General features: G+C 38.3%; 1 protein-coding gene across 2 annotated transcripts in view; it reads right to left on the reverse strand.

Annotated features, from left to right (window-relative positions):
- The window catches only part of EFR3A (EFR3 homolog A), an 80,621-nt gene that overhangs the window by 33,257 nt on the left and 19,885 nt on the right, over positions 1-27,479 (reverse strand). Inside the window, exons 2-10 of one of the 2 annotated variants that reach the window (XM_027972892.3) lie at positions 20,601-20,677; positions 17,949-18,076; positions 16,553-16,703; positions 13,835-13,956; positions 10,148-10,297; positions 8,394-8,531; positions 6,016-6,094; positions 3,349-3,484; positions 1,536-1,703 (exon numbers count right to left, since the gene is read on the reverse strand). In XM_027972892.3, the coding sequence (XP_027828693.2) occupies positions 1,536-1,703; positions 3,349-3,484; positions 6,016-6,094; positions 8,394-8,531; positions 10,148-10,297; positions 13,835-13,956; positions 16,553-16,703; positions 17,949-18,076; positions 20,601-20,677 (1,149 nt within the window). Of the gene's footprint in view, positions 1-1,535; positions 1,704-3,348; positions 3,485-6,015; positions 6,095-8,393; positions 8,532-10,147; positions 10,298-13,834; positions 13,957-16,552; positions 16,704-17,948; positions 18,077-20,600; positions 20,678-27,479 lie in introns of those variants that run through there. The other variant, XR_009594933.1, reaches the window with a different exon arrangement.

A 27,479-nucleotide genomic window follows, 5' to 3' on the forward strand; every position in this document is an offset into this window, starting at 1 on the left:
AAAAAAGCAACATTTACAGCATGTCATGCTTTATTATTTCAAGAAAGGTAAAAATGCAACTGAAATGCAAAACATGATTTGTACGGTGTATCGAGAAGGTGCTGTGACTGATTAAATGTATCAGAAGTGGTTTGTGAAGTTTTATGCTGCAGATTTCTTGCTCGATGATACTACACGGTCAGACTGACCACTTGAAGTTGACAGTGACCAAATCGAGACATTAATTGAGAACAATCAACAGTACACCATGCTCTATATCCTTGTACCCTTTGTGCACACGTGCGTGTGTGTGTGTTGCATGGAGTAGTGGGGAGGCATGTGATTGTAAACTCTCAGTGTCAGTATCCAGATCCTGGTCTCTGAGGTCTTTTGAATGTTTGCTAGATGTAGAAAGGGCAGAGGATCTGCATGGTCTTAAAGCACCTTCTCAGAGACTGCTTATAATTCACGAGGGGAAATGGAAACTGTGCAGCAGAGAAGCAGAAGAACACGTGGAGTGACCACAACTAACACCACCAGCAAAAAAAGGACACACACTGTGCGGTGCTGTACGCGAGAATCTGAGAAGAGCACTATCACTTAAACAGCATTCAGCCAGAAATGCACACGCTGAATCTCATTATGAAGAAACTCCAGACAAACCCATCCAAGGGTGTTTTTTTTTTTAAAGTGAGGGGTAAGGGGGATCTATCCTGGAGGGGAGAATGGCAACCCACTCCAGTATTCTTGCCTGGAGAATCCCATGGACAGAGGCGCCTGGCAGGCTGCAGTCACAAAGAGTCCGACATGACTGAAGCGACTTGCCAGCAGCAGCAAGGCGGACCTAAACTCTTTTAAAAATGTCCGCATCCTAAGAGAATGTTCCAAACTAAAGGAACCAAAGAAACATCACAACTAAACACAATATACGATCCTAGACTGGATCCTGGACCTAAGGGAAAACATGCTATAAAGGACATTATCAGGTCAAACGACAAAACTGAAACAAGCAAGTCTGATTAAAGTACAATATCAAGTTAAATTTACTGATGCTGATAACTGTATTCTGGGTATGTAAGAAAATATCTTTATTCTTTGGAAAAAATACTCTGTAGTAAAGAGCCATGATACATATGTACTTAATATGCAGTGGTCAGGAAAGAAAGGTAGATGGACACATGCACGCTTCTCTCTATATGTATAGATTTATATACGCACATATATGTAGATAAACACACATATATACATGCATGCCTACGCACACAGAGAAATGCAGAAAGGGAGGGAGAGAGGCAGACAGGCAGAGAGAGAAAGGAAATGATATGATAAAGGCATAAAATATTAAGAGATGAATCTAGGTGAAGGGTACATATGGTGTTCTTGATTGTAATTTGCTGTATTCTCATGTTTGTTTAGTTTCCAAATACAAAGTTTTTTTTTCAAAGTCTAACCTATCATTCACCTTTAACTAATGCAGCATAACAGTCAAGTACTTTCAATGAGGGCTTTCTGAATCACTGTTTTCCATAACAATCTGAAATGGGAAACATACTCACCTATTGTTTGGATGATAGCATTCTGCACAATCTTCTCATCACTGTCTTTGGAACTTGTGTTTAAGTTGGCATTGCCTATAGGGCCTCCCTGTAAATCATTTGCTTCAAATTCAACACTGAGACGCAGATGCTTCAACAGGGTGTTGAAGACTTCCAGCACTGTGGGTCCTGCAAATGAACCCTGATGTGAGCGAGTACATTCTTCCAGCATCATAGACTCAAGGCCAATATTCATTGTTTCTCAACAGAGACATCTAGATATTTTCTAAGTAGCTGGCAATACTTCGTAATTTATGAACTAACCATTCATTAAAAAAGTAAATGAGAAATCCCTAAGTAAGAAAGTCTTCTAGCTATTCCAGCAAACATCTACTGGGCATCTCGGAACAACTGGCTGTTGGAATCTTTGGTACAAACACACAAAACGTGCAGAGTCTTATAAAAGTTAACAAAAACTTTCCATCTATCTAATCTTGTCTACTCAAAAGAATGCATATTGTGATAAACTGCTGGGTCAGAATCCATAGAATTATGATAATACAGCCCACTGTGGCATAAGAAATTTATTTTCCATCTTTTAAGGCTAAAGAAGAAAGAATTTTGCCTCAATTATTAGAGAGAAGCTGGCCAATTTACCCAACTTGGATAAACTACGTTTAGTCTCTGCTTTTAATTCTGTGAACACTCTATGTGTTTCTGTCAATGCATCCATCACAATACAATCTAATCAGTGCTTTTTACTTCTACCTTCTCCTCTAGATTATAACCTTCTCCAGGACAGGCAGCCTTGTGGAAATCCTTCTCTGAATGTACTGAACCTAACACACAGTTCCTCACACATAAGAGACATCAGTAGTGAGATGGCTCAATCAATGCATCATCTGTGGTTCAATTCATATTAATATGCCAAATGAAGTAGGTCTCCAAAAAATAACCTGTTCCCATCTCTTTGAGGTAAATTATGAGTAACGATGAGTCCATATACAAAATGTCCACTCTCATTTGACACTGAGTGAAAATTACAATATTTCAGTAGGTAATACACAGTTTCACTTTGATTCTGAAGCAAAGAAAACATAACTAGATTTTCCTAACTTCAGAAATTTTGAGGGACCCTTGCAGCCTTCTAAGCACCCGAGTGAAAAACCATGATGTCTGACCCGTCCCTTCTCCGTGTTACCCAGTCAGTCAGTTAATCAAATCCTACTGACTTCACATTCCCACTTGCACTCTGCCATCAAGGTCAGCACCATATAACATTATCTCCTGAAGATTATAGTGAATCTTTAAAGCGTGTTAGTCAACTGAAGAGTTATACCCATGATCTAGCCACAACTTGAACCTGAAGCCATGTCCCTGGCTTCCTCCACACACCACCACATGTCCCAGTCAAATGGGCTACATAATGCTTTGCTCCTGCTAATCCATTTTCCCCCTTCTCTGGACCTTGGCTTTCTTATGATACTTGATCAAAATCTGCCTTATATTATGGCATCAGGGAGAGTTGTCTAACTCAGTAAACTATAAGTTTCTTGTTTATGTGTACCCCTCCCAAATGTTTAGCATATAAGTGGTTTCAAAAATCTTTACTGGAAAAGAAGAAGGGAAGGAGAGACTGATTTGGAGAAAATGTTTAACTGTACATTAAAGAGGCCTGACAACAGTCATGGAAACACAAAACTTCAAGAGAAATTATAGCACATTCAAAAATGTTAAAAATATTTTCAGATTGTCCCACACAGTGCTATACCTGCTGGAAAAAACATTCCGTAAAAGATTAATTTTTTTTTTTTTTTTTTGGGCTGGCACTTACCTATGGAACCTTTAGCAGCAATGGCAACAGCCTCTAATAGAACCTGAATAATACCTGCTCGAACCCGTGGAGAATCTTTTTTACAAGCATCAAGGTGTCCGAGAATCTCCTGGATTACATGGTGAGAATACTGAGCCTAAGAGAAACAAACTAGTGTAAAAATATACGAACAATTATATACATCCTGGAATTCATAAAAATGACAAGTCATGTGACACTAAAACATCCAATTACAGGAGACTGGTACTTAAGTCATGGAACAACATATAGCCATTAAAACCCACTCTTCTTAAGAATAATAGGATCATGGGAAATACTCATGATATCCTGAGGGGAAAAAAGCAAGCTGTAAAATGTGTGCTGTGCTAAGTCGCTCAGTCATGTCCGACTCCTTGCAATCCCATGGACTGTCTGTGGGGATTCTCCAGGCAAGAATACTGGAGTGGGTTGTCATGCCCTGCTCCAGGGGATCTTCCCAACCCAGAAATCAAACCCAGGTCTCCCGCATTGGAGACGGATTCTTTACCATCTGAGCCACCAGCCACCAGGGAAGCCCAGTTGTAAACTACTATGTTAAATAAAATTCAATCTGTTTTTTAAAAAAAGTATATAAGACTAGATATATATGTCTAAATGTTAACATTAGCCATCTCTGAGAAGGAGATTTATGAGAAAATTTTTATTCTCATAATAAATATTATCCTGATTGTATCAGGATAGCCTTATAAAATAGAAATTCCCATCCTGGTGGGTACTAACACTCAATTTTCAAAGAATGGACTTCATAAAACGTATAGTGAATGTAAAGCTTCTTCTAAAGCAATGCTGTGGACCAGAATAACTTCTTAAACACTTAATCAACAAATATTTATTGATTCCTTCAGTTTCTTCAACTTTAGCATTTACTCCTTGCAAAAAACAATTTCATCTAGTAACTGAATCTGAATAAGGAAGGCAAATGAAGAAATACAAGGCTATGAAGATTAGGGGAAGAGTCTTAATTATGTCTACAGATTGCCAGATCAACTTCTCACCTACTAAACTAAAATTAAAAGATCTTAAAAGTTCTCATCAGAAGAAAAAAAATGTGTTGCTATGTGAAGTGATGGATCTTGAGAAAACTTACTATGAGAATCATTTTGCAACACACACATTTATCAACCATGTTGTACACCTTACAACTTATATAACATTATATGTCAATTATTTTCAATAAACTGGGAAAATTAAAAAAAATTATCCTTCTACATATAAACCAGCTTTATACTAGCTACCAAAAGTATTGAAAACTTACATTATGCTAGTCTATAATTAGTATTTTATTCAGACACAAAGTTTTAGAATAGGATGAACAGAATTCAAATCCTGACTTTCTTACCTATGTGCCCCTGAGTGAGGTACCTGATCTCTCTAAAGGTCGGTTTTCTGATCTATAACATGGGGATAACAACATCTACTTCATGGAAAAGGAAATGGCAACCCAATCCAGTATTCCTGCCTGGAAAATTCCATGGACAGAAGAGCCTGGCGGGATACAGTCCATGTGGTTGCAAAGAGTCAGACACAACTGAGCGACTAACACTTTCATACTTCACATTCACTTCATAAAATAAGGAGGATTAAACGAAATAAAGCATGTAAGGTTATTAGCATAGTCAGAGGCATGGCCAGCACTTGATAAATGTCAGCTTCTATCTTAGTATAAAAATGAGGCATTCAGTGCATGCACTAAGATTTTCTTTTCAGAAACAAGGAAAGTAAAGCTCAGAGAGGCTAAATAATTTGCCTAAGTTCAATGCAACTAGGAAACAGCCTATCTAGGATGCAAATCCTGTTATGACCAGTACTAAAAGCTGTGCTGCTTCTTACAACCTTATCTCCTTTAAATTAATGATGACTTTTTAGGGTATTAAAAATGTAGATGTTTAAAAAAATGTTTAAAAAAAGACCTAAAATTCCAATTGAATTAAGAGCTAGCTGAGTCTGCCCAAGTTTTTCTGTAGTAGGTGACAGTGCCTCATCAAGGTTCTATGAAGACCAGTGGAGTTAATACATTAATACAGGCACTATCACACAGCAAATACCCTATAAATGTATCAGTCACATGCTGCTATAATAATCAATTCTAATACTAGTTTATCAGTAAAACACAAGTACACAATAATGTGTTTAATAAATGCACATAATGGGTATCATCATAAAATCATTTAGTTATTTTTATTAGATATCTTTTCATCTTGGCAAATAAGAATATAAGTATAAATAAAAATAAATGAGACAAAGAACTGAATTAAGAATATGTCTTATCTCCTATAGTGATTTCTATCTCTGAGGACATTCTTACTGACAGAGAACCAAAATCACTTATATAATATATTTTTTGAAGTCGCTCAGTCGTGCCTGACTCTTTACGACCCCATGGACAGCAGCCTGCACCAAGCTCCTCCGTCCATGGGATTTTCCAGGCAAGAGTACTGGAGTGGGTTGCCATTTCCTTCTCCAGGGGATCTTCCCAACCCAGGGATTGAACCCAGGTCTCCCACATTGTAGGCAGACACTTTACCATCTGAGCCACCAGGGAAGTCCTATATAATATATAATCCTTATATATATATATATATACTTACATAATCCTTTATATACTTATATAATATATTCAATCCTTACCTGAATGGAATACATTATAATTTTAAAGCAGTGAACTGCAAACTCATTGGGATCCCATAGTTTGTGATGATCCAAATGCCTGTAATTAATAGTAAGAAAATTACTTTAAGAATTCCTTATTTTTATTATACTTTCTCCTCTAGAACCATCAACAATGTGCAAAGCTTAACAATCAAAAGAATATTATCTACAAGAGAAGCAAAGTTTCCATTTCAAGAACTATGATATTTATTTCCCTTTATTGGCAGATCCTTTCTTAAACCAACAATAAAAGCTACTATATATGTGTGATTTTTAACACCTACATGAGCTGGCAAGTAAGAAAAGTCCCTCAGTCTAGACTCCACAACAAGGTGGAATCTGAAGAAGTATACCCGGAAGCCAGCAGCTATCTTAGGTACATCTTCAGATCTCCAGTAGTTGACAGCTAGTGGTTTAATGGGATAAACAGAAAACTGGAGACAAAGCTTAGGGTCCACCTGGGAAAGATGGCTATCAGATCAGAAATACATTTATCAATCCAAGACCATTAAATCAATCCAAGACACCTTCAGTGAACATGTGGAAATGTTTCATGTAGAAGCTGTCTGTGTTGGTCTTGACTCTGAGAGGAACCACAAAAAGACAAAGTCTCTCTGGAAAGTCCTTCTCGGCACCCAGAGAGTAGTTTGACAGAATTCCTAAGTATCTGTGTGGTTGAAAAAAACGGAACCTAAGGTTGTAGTTCAAAGTGGTTCCTGGATAACACTGCACCCATGTCTTCAGCAGAAGCAAAATAAAGCCTTTTATGGACTGCACATCATTAACCCAAGCCTCATATCCACAAGGAAAGTGACAATGAATACGGGCTCAAAATCCAAATTCACAGAACACACAAGGTAAAAGGCCACAATGAATGTCAATGATCTCTCAAGTTTTTAAGGGACTAGACCAAGTTTTTAAGGACTTTCATTTATGACTATATTCTCCCTAAATGCCTGGTATCTTATTTGCAGAGGGCATTTAACATTTAAATAACTAATTAACTAGCCAATATGTAATTAACTATTTAACATTTAATTAGATTAACTAACACATGATCAGGATGTAAATCCATTAAGTTATACATAGAGAAAAATACAGCCCATTTTCGAGTTACTCAAGCAATCCATTATGATTAACATGGTAACATCTTTCTTCTACCAACAGCTCTCTAGATTTTTACGGCATTATAGACTACCTCTTAGTTAATAACAGGATTAAGATAAAAACGTGGAGAAGGGCATGGCAACCCACTTCAGGATTCTTGCCTGGAGAATCCCCATGGACAGAGGAGCCTGGTGGGCTACAGTCCATGGGGTAGCAAAGGGTCAGACACAACTGAACGACTAAGCACAAGCACAAGATAAAAACTAGAACTCTGATATTAAATCAGCAGGTCTAGACATTAAAAAATAAATCTGCCCTTAGTTACATCTGACATAATTTGATTAGCTTTCAGCAGCATTTTCATAAGCCCAGAGAATCTTTAAATAGTAAACATAATTTTTTGGTGGTGGTAGCAGTAAGGGGGAATCTCTTTGAAAATATAAGAACTCTCTGACTCTTAATTTGTGGTTTATAGACTCTTGTAACTAAAGATAAACTTTGCACCAAAATATTTTTCCTAAAAAAAAAAAAAAAAAAAAAAAGACTTCTAGATATTACATTTAGACTACTTTAAACATGCTATAAAGACGGAATCAGGAAGGGGAAGAACAAAGCAAATGATTAAAACAAAGACTAACAAAAATATCCAGAAATTACACAGAATATTATACAGGTCTATATGTGACAACTGAGTTAAGAGGCTTGACAAGAGCCTCCATGTCTATGTGGAGAAACTCAAAGCTTATAAATGTATTTTGCTTGGAGGGCAGCATGTAAGTACCAACAAGATATTTAATGTTCCTGTGATCAGTCACTCAGTATACAATAAAGTTTACTCAGAGAAGAGAATGTAATCTAAGGCAGCCCAGTCACACAAAAAGAAAGCAAAGGAAGAGAAGCCAAATATGAGGAACTGACCAGAAGTTAATAAAATAAGATACATCACACTTGGATACTCTGCTTTAATGTTTTAGTGGGCATATGCATTCCAAGGTGTGAACAGAAATCCCAGCGAAACAACGCACATGACACCAAGAGCATGACTGCATTTCCTACTTCAGAGGGAAAAGCGGGCAAGTGGTTGAACCAGTGCTCAAAGGGACACTGTCTGACTCAATCCCGTACTCTTCCCACACCTCTACACTGGCTCCATGAGTAACTCTCTCATACAAGGAAGAGCATTTCAAATAAACTCAAACAGAATGCATACAGCACAGTCAGATGCAACCGGGAAAACGCCAGTGACTTACGCAAAAACTGGTCTCACAGCGTTATTCATATTCCCAAAGCTCGCCCGGCCCAGCAGTTCTCTGAAGCAGTTTTCAGCCAGCACAGCAGGATTCTCTTCTTTGTCTGCTGCTGAAGGAGAAGGAGGAGGGCCTATGCGACTGGGAAAAAAAGAGAAATGAAGACAAACAAAGCAATGCAAGACTTCTGACACCAGTTCTAACAGTTCAACAGAAGAGATTTGACTTCTCGGAATTTATAGCATGACATTTTCCTTCTACCTAAAGTAACTTTAGAGCTTAAATTTACTTCCATGAATTCAACACCTTGAAGCTGATCATATAATCTTCCAAAACGGGAGAACTAAATTCAGTTGTACTAACTTGTTTCTAACTAATAGAACATATTTTCCAAAGGCAAAATACTCAACAGTTGCTATTCTGTAAAGTTCCTACAACTTCTCTACATTTAGAGCACAGTCTCAGTGAGAAAAAGGTACCCAAAGATCACCCAGTTTAACTGTAAGAGAGCAAAAATAAAATCAAGTAGAAAATTATGACCCAGTGTAAATAAAAGCTAACTAGAACACCTGTAAATCTCCTCAGTAGACACAATTTGTTCATATTTTAACACTTTATTTCATGTACAATAATAACAAAGAAAGCATATCTCTGGCACTGGGATAAAACCATGAGAAAATACAATTTCTTAAAATCTGTCAGCCATTTTAACTTAATCCCGTTCCTCAAGAGCCATAATCATGGGCAATCAGTTCTCAACCAGCTAGGTACCTTCAGAAAAACTAACCTCAGCCATAATGCCAAAACCAGGAAAAATACAGAAAGTGCTAAAATATATCAAGTCTCACACTTTAGGTTTCCAAAGCCCCAGACAGTCACATTTAAGAAATCTAGTGTAAATATTTTCTGTAATTGCTATAAATGTCAATAAACATATGAAGTGCCTAGAGTTACCAATTTCATCTTTTCACTTCTACACCACGTTTACTTTGGCATTGCACACATAATCATCAAAACTACAAACAAAGTTAAACTTTTAGAACTACAGAATTTTATCTTTTAAATTTGATTCAGACTTTCCCTCTTTAAACTACAAGAAAAGGGAGATCAGGAAATACGCCAAACTGGAAAACACTGCTTCTAAAACTTGGTTGTATAGTACCTCTGTGAAAAGGCAACAGAAATCTGCCAGGAAAGCATGCTATGGCATCTGAAAAAGGAGAATAACCACAGACTCCTAAGTGCAACAGGTTACCGGTGTATGGGGAGTGGGGGGGCCGGAATATGCCCCAAAACAATATTCCATGCCAAAATATCTTAGAATAAATAAGAAATAGTCTAGTATTTACATTGAAAAAGCAGAGAGTAAATAGTAGCTGCCTGACTCCCTATGAAAAAGCACCTTGGATCTCTAAATAACAGAAGTTCAGTTTATAATCTCTATTTCTTACGCTTGCAGCTTAAATGGTACTAATTCAAATTGCAATCTAGACTGCCCAATAATAAGCAGCAAGTGATAATTTATTCTAAAAGAAATAAAGCCTTAAGTGTCTGAGTAAGAATCTGTGGTCTACTCAGCCTAATGTGGTGACTAAAGATGGTAATTTTTTCAGAAAGGACATATATTTAAACTCACTCAAGTTTAGGAGACTACTATATACATAATACTAAAGATGAAACATTCTTATCCAAACAAGCAAGCACACATACACCCATATAAAATAACACAGCCCCACCCTACCATCTTTATTCAATACCTGTCAGCCTCTTCTATCTTTTGCATGTTGAACAGCAGGGATGGAACAATTTTATCCATATGCTGAGGCTCCCAAATGGTAGCCCGAAGTTCATCATTTACTGTTTTACGAACCACACCTTGAATACCTCTGATTCCAGCGATTCGGATTCTATAAAAAAAGAAAAAAAATTCAGTCATGAAAAAAGTTATTTAAATAAGTTTGTTAGCTTAGTTAAGGGAATAGATGTTAAATAAATACTGTTATCTCAAGTCAATAAAACAAAAATAACACTTAAGAAGTGTAAGAAATTAAAATCTCCAAAATCTAAGATGGAAAGAGATATGGCAGTTCTAAAAGAAACTGACTTTTAATATCTTTTTGTAATCAGCATTTAAAGTTAAAAAGGACTGTAAAATATAGGGTTAGTCTATGTGTCAGTTTTCAATAAAATAATCTAATCAAAAGAAATAGATTCTCCTATATTCTCTCACATAAAGCATACCATAGTTTTCTCAGGTCAGTCTTCCAAGGCAATAGAAATAAAAGCAAAGATAAACAAATGGGACCTAATCAAACTTGCAAGCTTTTGCACAGCAAAGAAAACCATAAATAAAACAAAATGACAACCTACAGACTGGGAGGAAATATTTGCAAACGATGTAACTGACAAGGGCTTAATTTCCAAAATCTACTAACAGCTTATACAACTCAATAATGAAAAAACAAACAACTCAATCAACAGATGAGCAGGCCTAAATAAACTTTTTCTCCAAAGAAGACATAGAGATGGTCGACAAGCACATGACAAGATGCTCATTATCGCTAATTATTAGAGAAACGCAAATCAAAACTACGAGATACCACCTCACACCGGCCAGAATGGCCATCATTAAAAAGTACACAAATAACAAACGCTGGAGAGGGTGTGGAGGAAAGAGAGGCCTCCTAATACTGTTGGTGGGAATGTAAATGGTGTGGCAGCTATGGAAAACTCTATGGAGGCTCCTCAAAAAACTAAAAACAGGGTTGCCATATGATCCAGCAATCCTACTTCTGAGCATATATCTAGAGAAAAATACAATCTGAAAAGAGACATGCACCCTGATGTTCACTGCAGCAGAATGTGCAATAGCCAAGCCATGGAAACAGCCTGAATGCTGTTTGGGTGCTCACTGACAAGATGCAAGATAGATATATACATAAATATATAAAACACACACACATACACACAATGGAATGTTACTCAGCCATAAAGAAGAATGAAATAACAGTATCTGCAGCAACATGGCTGGACCTAGAGATTATCATACTAAGTCAGTCAGAAAGAGAAAGACAAATACCATGTTATCACTTACGAGAGGAATCCAAAATATGACACAAATGAACTCATCTATGAAACAGAAACAAACTCACAGATAGAAAGAACAGAATGTGTGACTGCCAAGAGGGATGGGGGTAGAATGGACCACGAATCTGGGATTAGCAGATGCAAACTATTATACACAGAATGAATAAACAAGGTCCTTCTATACAGCACAGGGAACTACACTCAGTATCCTGTAATAAAACCATCACAGAAAGGAATATGAAAAATTATATATGTGTAGCTGAATCACTGTGCTATACTGCAGAAATTAATACACTGTAAATCAACCATACTTCAATAAAGTTTAAAAAAGAATCAGATTTTTCTGAGAGGATGATAATTCAAACTAATGAGGATCAGATTCTCTCCCAGTTCTTGCCCAGAAGTCTGGGCAGCTGAGTGAGAACAGGATTTTACCGTCCTGAACACCCTCAATGTGTCCTCAGCCTACCCCTTCATGGCTTCTCCCTGAGAACCTCTCCCCTCCGAGTCCACCTAGATGGAAGACTAGGCTGGTTCCTTTAGAGGGATGACATGTGAGCTAACAAAATGGAATGCGGATGATCCAAGCCACGTACACACTACACGTCTGTGTGTCCTGACACAGACACATTACGGTATGTAGATAGGTAACATTTTGAGAGAAAGCTGCCCTCCCCTCCCTTCTCAATTCAAAGGCCTCAAGTTCCTCCAGCTCTTCCTCATTCTTCTTTAAAAATAAAATCTAATCTATCGGTCCAAGGATGGGAAGAAAAGTAACCAGAAAACAGCATATAAAATCTGAGGAAAGAACAAGCTCACAAGCAGAGCTAAGCTGGTAGCCCACCTTCCCTGAAACACCTTCATTCTGACCAAATGTGACTGTTATTTACCCTCCTTTTTAGCTGCCAGACTTTCCTGGTGGCTCAGATGGTAAAAGCATCTGCCTACAATGCAAGAGACCCAGGTTCAATCCCTGGGTTGGGAAGATACCCTGGAGAAGGAAATGGCAACCCACTCCAGTATTCTTGCCTGGAAAATGCCATGGACAGATGAGCCTGGTAGGCTACAGTCCATGGGGTCGCAAAGAGTCGGATATGACTGAGCGACTTCACTTTCACTTAGCTACTACCTGAAATATTCACCATTAGAAGTTTACTCAGCGTATCCAGGACTGTTTCCAAAAGCTATAAAATAGGTTTAGAGACTGGAGGATGAGGGGAAGTGGGTGACACTGCTTCACAAGCCCACAGGGAAATAACGCACGCCTACAGGAGTAGTGGGTGGAGAATAGGTTGTGGCAGTAATATGGCACTGAACAGGTGAGGAAGTTAACATGGAGACAAGACAAATTCTGCCTCGTACGAAGCTGGATCTGTTCATGCTGTTCTCTTAGAACAAAGTCTTGAGAGATTCTTCTATAATCACAAAGGGATAAGCCTAAGTTTACTACAAAGTTAGTATGTACCAAGTCAAATATTTTATGAAAATCTTAAAGTATCAGTCCCATTTCCTACTGGCCATGACCTCTAATTTTATTTGACAGTGTATTGCTAAAAATAAAGGGATTTCTAATAATAAAACAAAGCCATGAACATATTCCATGAAAAGTGAAAGAGAAAGTGTTAGTTGCTCAGTTGTGTCCAACTCTTTGTGACCCCATGGTCTATGGCATGCCAGGCTCCTCTAACCATGGATTCTCCAGGAAAGAATCCTGGAGTGGGTAGCCATTTCCTTTTCCAGAGGATTTTCTTGGCCCAGGGATTGACCCAGGTCTCCTGCACTGCAGGCGTCTTCTTTACCATCTGAGCCACCAGGGAATGAGATATGAGAAGAAAATAAAGCTTGACTGGGGGTGGAATGGAAGCGTTGATATTTAATAAATAAAAGGTGGCCAAGGGAGGATTCTCATGGTAAGAAGACACCTGAGCAGAAATCTGAACAAGGTGAGGTAAGAAGCCATAAGGAAGGTATCTGGGGAGTTGTTCTAAGCCAGGAGGCCACTCAGTCCAAAGGATCTGGGCAGAAGTGTCCCTGATGTGCTCACACAAGCGAGGAGACCTAGGCGCTGGATCAGCGTGAAAGGGGGAAGAAATGACAGGATGACAGGCTCTAACATCGATGAGGGGGCATTAAAGGGGCCTTCTGGGCTGCAGCGGAGACTGCATTTTATTCTGATCCAGTTAGGAGACCACCCTCAACTCTGCTGCTTCAGTCAGTTCTTCTAACGGCAATGAAAAGCTGGACTTTAGGAATAAAGCACACATTTCCCATCTTCTTTGGGAATCATTATGTAAGATATAAACACAGCATTCATCAATAAATTACTCCATGACTATAAACTATAAACCAATACATACTCAGTTCGTGTTTCTGGATCACTATGATAGGAGTGACACATGGCACTGAAGCGAGATACAAAAAAGTCGTAACGTCTATGATACGACGGTGTGTCTTCTTCAATATTTGCAAATTTGACAAACTAAAAAGAATAACAGTAAAGTGTATTATCACCTTGTTCAAAGTGTATAAAAAATACATTTATTTTCATTCATTATTTGTTACATTGACAAGAAATATCCAAATAAAAAGCAAATGAGATATGAAATATCATAAATGTCACATATATATGAAAGGAATTTTTTAATAACAAACTTCACAAAATCAAGAATATAGCATTGTGAGTGTTAACTATAACTTTCTGACGCAGTTTCTTTGGAGTGAGTGAGTGCTTGCTTTGAAGCTCTTCTGCATTTCCCGGATGCTGGCAATGTTTTCGTGATAACCACAGACAGTTCCAAACCTTCAGAAGTTCTATTTCTTAAATCATAGGTAGGACATCTTGACAGCTGTTGTATAACACATGAATGAATATTTATACAAACAAGATGGGACAAGAAAAAGGGCCCTGAGCTGAAGAAAACATCACCAACACAGTAGAGAAGAAAAAGACTCATACAGTAAAATTTATTCTTCCTATTTTTAAAAGATTAAAAAAGAGAGAGAGATATGCGTATGTTTAGGAAATTTTAAATATCCTACATGAGTCACAAACCCAACCATATGATCCCTTAATAGGCATCCTTTTTTTCTTATTTGCTTTCTCACTTATTTGGTGACTTACTGCTTCTAAAATAGCCTAAAGATGTCCTGGGAACAAAATGAAAGCAAGCATAAACTTGAAAAAATAAAAGTATGATACTAAAAGTATTTTAAATTAATTCAGCCAGAGCCAAGTCATCTGTTTTAAATAATTTCATATGACTCATGATTTAGAAAAAGGCCACAAATACCACACCTGGGGGTTCCATCCCTGGTCTGGGAAGATTCCACATGTGACAGGGCAACTGAGTCCGTGCACCCAACTCCTGAGCCTGTGCACTCCAGAGCCTGTGCCCCGCAGTGAGACGCCACAGCAATGAGAGGCCTGCACAGCAGCTAGAGTCCCCACTTAAGGCAAGCAGAGGAAGCCCACATGCAGCAACAAAGACCCAGCACAACCAAAAACAAAAAGTACAAAGACTACTAATAAACACAAAAGTTCTGAATCGGTCATGTTTGACAATATTTTTTTAACATTCAATTTTCAATGTTTGAGAACTTAGCACCCCAAAGAAATTAAAATCAGACTTCCAGGAAATACTATATAAACAATGTTGGTCAAGATAATATAGCATTTCACTTAATACAATTCACTCAAATCAAAAGTAGGTAACTGGAGATGTTTGTCTTTTTCTCAAATGAGTCATTAAAGGAATTCTAACAGCGTTGCTGACTTCAAGTAAAGAAAATTCTGGAGATTTCTCACACTATAACTCCTTTGCCCCACAGCCATTAAAACATTTCCCCTAAATATACAGGATGGATGAATGACAAGGTCCTACTGTACAGCAGTACAGTATCCTGTGATAAACTGTAACGGAGAAGAAAATGAAAAAAGTATACATTTTATATATATATATATATATATATATATATAAAACTGAGTCACTTTGCTATACAGTAGAAATTAACACAATGTTGTAAATCAATTATACTTCCATAAATTAAAAAAAAAATTTCCCCTAGACTTTCCTCACCTAACTGTAAAGGAAGCAGGAGAAGCAAAGTGGCCATGCTGACTGAGATGGGGCCTGTCACACCACCTACCTATATGTGGAAATATCCAACATTTTCCCTCTGAAACTAACGGACAAAATCATACTCAGGGTTTTCAAATGGGGATTTTATTTACATAATCTAGGTTAAAAAAAGGAAAATATCATATTACTACCAACAATAATAACAGTGCCATACACTATTGTAAGAACTTGATATTAACTCACATCATACAAGATCCTATAAAATTGGCACTATAATTATCCTTGCTTCACAGATGAAAAACTAAGGCAAGGAGTGGCTAAATAACTTGCCCAAGATACACAGCCAGAAAGTGCTGTAGGCATAGTTCAGAGTAAGGCAGTCGAACCCTAGAAGCCGTGTTGCCAGTCAGCACGCACAGTTCCTAACCATGAAACAGCTGTCTGCAAGCAACAGCAGGTAACAGATGACTCTTCTGTTGAGAAAAACCTGGATGGAAACATGTAGATTGGTTGAATGCCCAAAAGCTTCCTCAGAGATGAAGATGGAACTAGAGACTGAGGCTGAAGGTGATACAATGAAACTAAAGATGAGGAGAAAGGTTATCATTGTATTTTATTTTCTTTATTAAATATGCCTTCCCCACCTCACACATGTTTAATAAACTACAGTTCCGGATAAAAGAAAATGAATGTTGTTAGCAGAAACAGCTCAGAAGCAGTGTTAGAAGGCTGGGGAGTGGGTAGGGGGAGGTTGTGAGGGGACACGGACCCCTTCCACTTATGGCCAACTGAGTCTCTACCACTTCTTGTGATTTGTAATGTCCTAGATTTCACACAGAGCAACAATAAAACTTTGAGACAAAATGTTCTAATCATCTACAACTGCCCTGGTTGCCCAAATACCCTGACCAGAGCATCTGCCATTACCAGATAAGGACACTCAAAGAAGACTTAATCCAAGTTATGGTAGTTGCTCTTATAGAACCGCTTACTTACAGAATTTGTTCCAAGAACTTGAAGCTTTGGTTCCCCTGATTCCAGCAGTTTTGCTACCATATGAAGAAAGCTTTCTACAAATGGCTTGATGCTTTGAGAATGGCAGGCCATAAGAAGTTGGTCCAATGCCTCCATAGCAATTAAAACATACCTAAACATAAGAGAAAAGTAACATCAAAGCATCTCTAGCTCTCCAGATTCTTCTCAGCACACTCACAGGAATAATTAGAATAAATTTATTTAAATGTACAGAACAGAGAAAGGCAAATTTAGCAGCATCTGAGTGAGAGCCTAATCCTCTCACAACACTAAGGATGCTGGGGTCATAAAATGCCCCTCAGGTGGGAGGACGCAGAGACCAGACTGCACTCCTCCACTCTCTTCTCCTCAGCAAAACCTCCCCCAGAGCTGTTTCCACATTCACTTCCCGTGAATGTTTTTGTAAACACAAATCTTCTCCATTTTCCAGATTTTTAACCATATTTCTCTGCATCTGACCCAAAACAGTTATTATAAGAAATGAGCTTAAACTTCTAACACAATCTATTTGTATTTATAAATACGAGTATATAAAACAGTATCAGCAATATTATAAGGAAAGGTATAAATTTTACCTTCCAATTCATCAGATTTTAAAGCTTGTACTAAAAGTTAAAATTCAGAATTTAGATAACTTTGCTTGAAAAAATGACCATAAGAACTATTTGTATCAAGACTCACATTTGCAGCAAATGCTCTAAATGGTAACAGTGTGAAAGTAGAGAAAGCCAGTATATCATTTGGAAAATGGAATACACTAAGAAACTAGGATCACAAAATGATAAAAGTATCTATATACCAAATTGCAAAATAATTACTGTTCAAGCACAGAAAATGGATTAAGATGGTAGTCCTTTATTTATAGGTCGATGTATAGCTCGCACAGTTCACATCAGCACGCCTGTTCAGAATTTACATATTCTGAACCTATTATAATATCTAAGATTAAACATAGCTTTTATTGCTCCTCTGACAGGCAAAACTGGAGCTGTGCTAAAAATTAATTTGCTAACAGAATTTCTGATAGTTTTCAATTTTGAGACTGATTTTTAAAGTATAGTACTGCACTGACAGACCTTTAAGGGAATCAATTTCTACTATTCCCATTAAGGAAGTTTAAAAATCAGCGGATGCTTAAACAAACAACTCTTTTAACTAACATGAGTTTATTCTTAAACCTGACTATGAGGAAAGTAATAAAAGCTACAGCATCTATTTGGTATAATACATATCCTCGTATGATACTACAATGCTTTATTCTCCATCTATTATCTCTGCCTGCCTAGATGGCAAAATAACTTATAGGATGATTTAGCCTAGGAAGAATTTTCCAAAGATACCACATTAGTTTCCTTACCCAGTACGATGTCTGACAACATCCCTGCTCAACCTTTCTGCCAGGTAAGAACCAATTCGATCCAGTTTCTCTGGAGCAGATACAGCATAAAATGTCAATTTCTCCATATCAGCTTTAACAAGGCCATCCTAAAAATAAAAACAACAACAAGTGAAATAGGTCCTACTTATGCCTGTATTTCCACGCTTAGTGTTTGTATTTCTAAGTGCTGCTTGCTTCTCATCCCCCCTTATGGATTGGAAATTAATCCCTATTTACCCTGAGCCTGCCTGGATACAGTCTCTTTAGTGCTAATCACCATTCTGGATACGTAGAGCTTTCAAAAAGTTAAAGCGCTGCCCTATTTAGGAAAGCATACACCTTCACAAGCACTGGATTATTCTAACACCTTCCTCTATATATTAAAAACAAAAACCATCTCAATTATACAATATATTGTAGTAATTATCAGCAAAGGTTCAGTTATTTGCTCTCCTCATTAGAGCCCTCTTTGAAGGCAGGGACTATGACAGGTAGACAGATGCACTCTGGGCACCTGCTACTGGGTCCATTTTGGACACAGGAGACTTTTTTGTTTAATAAGTTAAAGATAGGAAATGTTGTCAGCTGGGCTTATGGTTGCCATACGTATGCAAGGTTCATGCAAATCTTTTTCTTACATCTTATTTTACAGATTGCTCAAGTAGATTTTTTCTAAATGTCTGGCACAAATAAAAACTCTTTGTGTAACCATTCTCCAACTGACCTGTCACCACTCTCATATCAAAAGTGTTCAAAGCTCCCTCACTGCCAGTAAGATAAGGAGATTTCTTTTCTGTTATTCACATTCCTCCATAATCTTGCCTCCACCTTATCTTCATTAGCGGCATGTTTCAGATTCCTTAAAAAAATGATCTGAATATGCAGTCTATTAAATGATATTTTTGAAATTTCCAATCAGGAATTCAGTAATTGTGCACTAGTAACACTCATTATACTACAATTAGGTTACAAGAACCTCCACTTGAAGGTCCTGGTCCCAAATGTTATCTCTGACTTTATCACACCTTTTCTCTTAGGTACAAAGAAACTAGTCTCTGCTTCTCCAGATGGTGTATATCTTTCCAAGTTCATTTCTTCTGTGAATCTTTGCAGAGACTGCCAACTCAGAGTGAGTGATACCTTCCTGGTTTAAAGGCAGAAACTTTACCCCTGTTTTACTTAACATTTTACTTTCTAATTTATGCACTGTGATTTAACATTTAGTATCCTTTCACTTTGTATCAGTGGATGGAAAGCTTAAGGCAGGTACGGTATCTTAGAGTTACTTATATGCTATGAATTATCCAGGATATCTGGCAGCCAATATATTTAACTGATTCCAAGTCCAAGTTCAAGTGAAGTCGCTCAGTCATGTCTGACTCTTTGTGACCCCATGGACTGTAGCCTACCACGCTCCTCCATCCATGGGATTTTCCAACTGGAGTGGGTTGCCATTTCCTTCTCCAGAGGATCTTCCCGACCCAGGGATCGAACCCAGGTCTCCCGCATTGTAGGCATATGCTTTACCGTTAGCCTCAGTTAAACAGATTAGCCTTTATACAGTTCCTTAAATCAGATTTGATTAAAAACAAGATATAGCTCATAAATTGTTAAGATAACCAATAAGTTCCTACAGTTGGCTACCTTTTAAAATAAAGCAACCTCTGGAACTCAAACCCATGTAACATTTTTTTGTTCCTATCTAACACTAGACTAAAGGAGTCTTAGAAAAGTTAGCAAAGTCGCTCAGTCGCGTCCGACTCTTTGCAACCCCATGGACTGTAGCCTAAGAGGCTCCTCCGTCTATGGGATTTTCCAGGCAAAAATACTGAGTGGGTTGCCATTTCCTTCTCCAGATCTTCCCAACCCAGGGACTGAACCTGGGTCTCCCACATTGTAGGCAGATACTTTACTGTCTGCGCCACCAGAGAAGTTCTCCAGAAAAGTTAAGACAGTGTCAAATAAAATCAGTCAAACACAGCTGCTTTGAAGCCTGTAGTCTTCCATAAAAAAGTAATTTTTATGAAAAATTAAAAAGCACTTAAGTAAAAAGAGAACAAACTCTGCCTGGAACATTCTCCTTTTACTTCTCAATTCTCTTCTGAAAACTGTGTGGCCAACCCTATTTATTCTTTGGATCTTAGCCTGGATTTCACTCCTTCAGGCATTCCTTCTTCCAAGTCCAAATCAGGTACCATTCCCACCTACTCCAGCAGCACGCTATACTTCACTTCTCTATCACAGCATTCTTTCACGAAATACTGCAGTTGCCAATTTACTTGTCTACGAGCTTGGTGAGTGCAGAAGGCCATGTCTGTATTCACAGCTGTGTTCTTGGCATTTTGTAAATAATCTGAGACTAGGTCATAAATTTAGGAACTATACACACTAAGAACATCACCTGTCCATCATTCTGAATATATGCCAAACCTAAGAAAAGAATCTGAAAACCAGTCAAGCAAGCACAGATCATTTAAAGGTTAAAAAAAAGAGAAGTATAAAATTAGTAGTGTACATGATGAGATTTGGGAGTAAAAGTAGAGAAATGAAATTAGGGAAACCTTAGGGAGATCAGCAGGGGGGAAGGATGGGTCAGCAAAGAGAAGGATCAGTAGATGTAGATCAAATTACTTTTGGATCTTCCGGGAATATGTTGTCCACCAGGCGTTTGTAGCGAGGACGCAGAGCAGAACAGCAGCAACACACTCCTGTTGAAAAACAATAAAATCACAAAGTACGGCAATTAATCATATTGTAAACTGATCTAAAAGTTCAAGTTCTGAGTATAGATTACTGAAAACAAAGGGGAAAAGTTCCAACAGCCACAAACAGAAATGGGTGTGCAAATTCATTATTAAGTAAGAAATGAAAAAGTCAAATTTCTCCTCCCCTTCCCAAAGACACCAGGTCAAAATGAACACTGTAATGAATTATTCCAGAGTTTCGAACCGAACTGTTCTGGAGTGTGCGTGTGTACATGCATGCATGACTACCAAATTCACCCTATAAAGTATATATGTAATCGGTACCCTCCCCCCCCCCACTTCCTTTCTGATCTCATCTTCTATTACTCTCTGCATCATCCCCTACTTACCTCCTTCCAAACCCCACTTTTCCTGCCAGGCCCAGCTCAGTTCCTACTCAGTTCCAGCTACAATGGTCTCAAAATAGTAGTTCGCTACACTAGGAAGTGTAGCTGGTGAAAACAGTTAACACCTCTATCTACATGATGAATTATATAAAGAAGCCACAACAGAGAGAGAATCAACCTCAAGGGAAAGTCCAGGAATTTCAAAAACTGCTCAAAGACTGCTCTGTACATTTTCCGTTGCTGGCATCTAGGAAAAAGTCATGCATTTGGATGAGAAGACCTAGGTTCACACCAATTCTTTCATTTAAGGGGCCACGTGACCTTGAGAGAAAGAGCATCATCTCACTGGAAAGAACTCTGTGAGGAGGAGGAGGAGGGATCCGTTTTCTTGTCCTACAGACTACTAACTAATGGGGTTAGTAGTCTTGAGCCACTATACAGCCATTCCCATGATTTATGAAACTGGACTACGTGTGTCTGTGGCTAAGTGTGCATGTGTATGTATTTAGAAACCAAATTACGGCATGAGAGAACACAAGCTAGAAGGTAAGGGAACTCAGACCTAAGCAGACTTCTACCATCTCATCGAGTAACGTTACTCAACAGGCAACTTCTCCGGATCTCACTTTGCTCATGAAGCATGCACAACTCATGCAGGCAGCAGTACCATGTCAAGTGAGTGCCCAACACAACAAAACATGTGAGACTGACTCCAGATTTGCAGCAGAATGGAGTCATGATGCTGATAAAACAGGACAGAATTAAGACATGTACAGCAATTTTGGTGATTATAAAGTAGTGCACATACATTACTTAACATTTCCAGCAAATTAGTGAGATATTGTTACCACTACCACTTTACAAGAAACTGCAGAAGAACCGACCAAGTAATTTACTCAGCCGCAATGGCTAGGTGAGAATCCAATGCCTAACTCCAGAACCTCATGCTCTTTCCATGAAACCACTGATACCAGTGGTCGAATCAATCAACACACAGATGTTTCACTTGCACATACTACTTCCCGAACACCGCATCAGATGCCGCAGACACAGGAAAGTATAAGAGTCCAGATCTCTCCCCTTGAGTTTATAAACTGTCATAAAAAATAGTGAATAATTCAACAGCATATATTTAGGCACCACATGCAGATAGTATAAAATGCTGTCTACTGTTCAGGATGTTTTCTACTTTAAAAGGAGAAAAAAATTTCAGAGTCCATTAGGGGATTTTTTTTTTTAGACTAACTCCAAAATATCTGAACTATTTTTAAAGTCCAAAAGCAAAACACAGGCCTGATTATTAGAAAGAAAAGCAAGGGTAAAAGCAAAGTAAGCGAAAGTCATATTCCTGTGTCAATTATACCTAATATAAAAATACTTCAGATGAATATTAATACACAGAAATAAATTAAAATCAAATATGCATCAAGTGATTAACTTACACAGGGCACTGAGCTGGGTATTGCAATGATGAAAGAAGCTTATAACTTGATAAGAAGATTAGTAGGAATACTTTGCTACAGTAATGCAAGGCCAAATATAGAAAATTCAAATTGCTATTACGGCAAAGAGACGAATGGAACTGAAAAACAACTCCCCAAGCTTCAAGTTTCCTGTTAGAATGATAAATTATGTAATTTACAACAGACTTAAGAATTCTTAATAAGGTATTAAGTCTCATTTACATCAATACTTTCTGATATTATACACTGTTTTTAGTTTTGAAAAAGCTTACAAAAAATGGGGGCTTTGGAATACACGTAATATCCAATTTTCACTTTGAAGAAGCATAGCGTCTATTAGAGGAGAAAGATGAGAAAAATGACCAAACGCCCGATAGGGGGTTAAAGGGCAGAGGCTCTGGAGTCAGACAGGTCTGAGGTGAATCCAACATCTTTTACTGTCCAGTTAGGCAGGCACATTATTTTCTCTTATCTTACCTATGTTTCCTCATCAGTGTAGTAGCACCTTCTTCATATTTATTGGGAACATGAAATAAAATTATATGTAAAGTTCTTATTAAGGGTGTAACATTTGGTAAGCATCCAACAGATTGGTAGTTATTATTACTAATGCTATATAAAAGTAGAGGACAGAGGAACTTGGCAAGTTATAGCCCACGGGGTTGCAAGAGTCGGACAAGACTGCGTGACTAAACAAAAATAAGATAAGAACTACAATCAGGGTAACTGAGGTGCATGAGGGCCCTTGGGACAGTGTTCCCAACAGTGTGAAAACCTTTGCTGAGAATTAATCATCTAAACATCCAACAAATTCTCTGTGTGGTTCACAACAAGCTTTCGATAACAAGACCCGAGTCCAAGTGGATGACTGCTTTTTTTCTGAACATGATGTGTGCAGTACTGTACTAAGTACTTGGCAGCATTACTCACGTACTCCTGCAGCAACTTTGAGAGGGTTAGCAGCAACTTTGTTTGACAAAGGAGCAAAGGAGCTAAGGGAGGCTCATTTGTCCCATATCCCATATTGTAGAGCTGGTACATACAGAGGAGCAGAGATTCCAACCAGACATGATGACTTTGAAGGGTAACCACCACACTTAACTGCAGTCCATGGGGTCACAAAGAGTCAGACATGACTCAGCGACTAAACAACAACAACAAAACTCAAGGACTGGACACTTTCTAAACTCCTTTAAACACTTTAGCTCTCCACAAGCCATGCCCAACGGACGCGACTGCAGGACCGAGTCTGAGACGAGGAATCTGAGACGAGGAGTGCCCCGCCACGGAGGAAATACACGGTCACAGTGCGTTTCTCCACAAGTCCAAACAAAACACAACTTCCTGACCTCTTACTGTACATGAAAACCAACCAATCAAGAGAGAGCTGAAAGGAGGTTTAAAAGCTTCAATTTACTCGGGTTTCTAGCAAATGATAACACTGGAGGTAATATGAGGTGAAGTGAGTGGTAATTGTAATCACAAAAGAAGAGAGAACTCTATGGGCTATTTTAAATAAGAGAATACTGTGTTACCAACATCACAAGAACAAGTGAAATGAAAGCACTGGACCTACTCAGGCACAGAAGTGTGGGGGTCTCCCCTGTCGAAGCCAGTTCATAAGGCTTTTCGAGTTCAGCTGCAGGTACCTGGACATAGTCCTTCATGTCGCAAGAGACGAGTTTCTAGTTGCTCTTCCAGCTCTTAGATCCTTTTACCTCCTGTTCAGGAAGTGCCTAGTTCACTTTACTTGTAATTAAATTAGCAGAGGGTACTAGTATACTGTAACATATCTACTTGTTGACATCAAACATAAAGCTATCAAGAACTTGATAATATCCGCATCGAATTCCACTAGCAAGGCCAAATAGCTTAAACAGATATGATTAAACTAGTGCATTGCTAGTTTACTAAAGATAGATTTTTATACAGTTTGAATAAGAAAATAAACCTATTTTCTATTTTTTTTCCTTAAAGCATTTAATTCTTCCTCATCCTAGCTTCCCATCCCTTCCAACAAACTCCTCACTTCTTGACCTCTTCCCAACTTTCTCTTTTCCAAAGGAAAACGGGGGCTAAGCGTAGCATAGAGAGGTTCCAGCAACTGGCAAGTCTAGGCAAGAACTTCCTTTAAATTTACTTCTAACACATAAAGGAGAAGGTAATTCACTATTCTCCTCCTGTAGCATACGGAATTCAGAACTCGACTTACGATATAGTAGGAGAAATAGGAAATCTCAAGTGGTAACTGAACTATGGAAAAACTGAACTGGGGCATAGCTGGAAGGAAAAATTATGACCAAGAAGGGTGCCAAGCTGTGTATTATAGTGGCGTGCAGACAGGCTCTTGGGGCAATCTGTTCAATAATGCTCTCCGAGGCTTAGTCAGGAAACAGAAAAATCCTTCTGTCAATCTCTCAGGGTTAGCAGTACTAACAAAAAAACAAAAAACAAAAAACTGCCTGGAATGTAGAAGCCACTTTAAAAACACCACACACACACATTTATTTTAGTAAATTTTGCATACTCCTAAATTAACCATTTCTTCTTTAGAGATACCCAAGACATGGGAATTCACCAGTGTCGCCTGGTGTGAGATATACTGGCCTCTAGAATCCTCCTTCTCTGATGGTGAGGTGTTACGAATAATTTCTAACCCATTCTGAGCCAACAGGCATCCAGCAACTGCACAGAAAGCCTCGCAGCTGAGCTGACAGAGCATGGGCCAGGCGCATGAGCACTGTGGGGTGCTGGGAGAATTCAGCTTCATGGGCTGTCCACCACTGAATACTGCTGTTTTGTAATGACATTCGCGTTCCTAATGCAGCTCTGTAAGTCTGGGGGTTTGGATATTTAAGATCCCTTTTAAAATAAGCTATACTTTCAGGGAGGGGGGTTCAGGATTGGGAATTCATGTACACCCGTGGCTGATTCATGTCAATGGTATGGCAAAACCAATACAGTATTGTAAAGCAAAATAAAGTAAAAATAAAAATTAAAAATAAATAAATAAAATAAAATAAGCTATACTTTCAACTAACTATATTACCCAATGATAATTTAAATCTTTAATGTCTCCATTACTAAATTACTAATAACTGAACAGTTAGTGTTTATTATTAAACATCACCATAGCACTGGATATCTGGGAGAAAGCTATCCTCTAAAACAAAAATAGTAAGTTACTATCACTGTCACTGAAGTTGAAGAACGCTTAGATCTTCTGATGGAAACCAACTGTATTAGGTTTGTCTCTCGATCTGTTAAAGGGAAAAAATCACAGTATCTATACCTTCTACACAGCAATCATATTATTTTGGTTTATAATTCTTATGTGTAATACATTAGGAATTTGCTGGTATATTTAGGGCTTACTAAATCTCATATTTTAAATGGGAATAGCTATGATTACTGGATTCTGGTCTTTATGGTATTTCTATCATTGCACCTAAAACAAATTATTGTACTTATTTATACACAAATTCGGAGAAGGCAATGGCAACCCACTCCAGTACTCTTGCCTGGAAAATCCATGGATGGAGGAGCCTGGTAGCCTGCAGTCCATGGGGTTGCTAAGAGTCTGACATGACTGAGCGACTTCACTTTGGCTTTTCACTTTCATGCCTTGGAGAAGGAAATGGCAACCCACTCCAGTATTCTTGCCTGGAGAATCCCAGGGACGGGGGAGCCTGGTGGGCTGTCATCTATGGGGTCGCACAGAGTTGGACACGACTGAAGCGACTTAGCAGCATACACACATTTGTCTTTCCTACCTGAATGAGTCACATCAATACAAAGCCCATATATTTTGTTCATTGTTGCATGTCTGGAATATAACATTCACAAAAAATGCTCCTTCACTTAATGAATGTGGACCCAAGGTTCACTGATAAAACAAATTTAGTATCTGCTGATATGTACTATACAAATCAAAATGATAAGAAAACTGTCCACCACAAAATATTAAATAAACGCCAGAACCATATAATTTCTCCAATGAATAGCTGACAATGTCAACTGAATCACTTTAAAAAATTCATGTTTTATTTTTAGACCTGGCAGAAGCTATCAGTAATCAAGTTGAAAAGACAGAGCATGTTTTTCTATTAGAAGATTTTAAAAATTCATTACTTCAGGACCTCTAGCTCTGTGGTATCCAAAACCCTTGAAAAGACTCTGCATCACACATATTCTCTTCAAGGTTGAAATTAAAAGCTATTCATTCAGCTAGTGTCAGAATAAGACACTTCATACCATTAAAAGACTTAGTAATATTATAGGCATACACACACATCCCTCCCAAGTAACTAACACTTCACGTGTAAATTTACATATACCATTCACACACACACACATGCTACTTATAAAGCGTAATATGGGCGTTACTCCTGCACTTCAACTTGGGTACAAGGCACTGTGGTAAGAACTACAGAGGGTCGAAAGGTAACTAACTACTTGAAAAAACAAAGGTTTAAAAATTGAAATTTAGAGAGGCTCAAGAGGGAGGGGTCCTGTATATAATTATGACTGATTCACATTGCTGTATGGCAGAAACCAGCACAATATTGTAAAGTGATTTTCCTCCAATTAGAAAATAAATAAAAACTGAAATTGAAAACAAGATTTGGACAACATTGGAGGACAGGAGCTATCTAATGTCAAATGGACCACATGGCTCCAGGGCCACAGAAGTTGAGAGAAGAGAGAAAGCACTCCTAGCTCACGTGAAAGAAGGTTTTATGAAGGACATGGGAGCTGAGCTGAGGGCTCCCCCCGAAGAACGAGGAGAACTATGAGGAAACTGGAGACAGTGGAGGACGATCACAGGCAGATGGAACAGTGCCAGTTTCACTATGGAGGACGGTGCACGGAAAAGCCCAAACGCGTGTTCTAATGACCCAGAGCTCAGAAAGGAAGGAACCTAGGAGGTGGCACAAAGGAAGCATCGAAAAGGTC

Source organism: Ovis aries, chromosome 9 (genome assembly GCF_016772045.2).
Source record: "Ovis aries strain OAR_USU_Benz2616 breed Rambouillet chromosome 9, ARS-UI_Ramb_v3.0, whole genome shotgun sequence".
Taxonomy (NCBI): domain Eukaryota; kingdom Metazoa; phylum Chordata; class Mammalia; order Artiodactyla; family Bovidae; genus Ovis; species Ovis aries.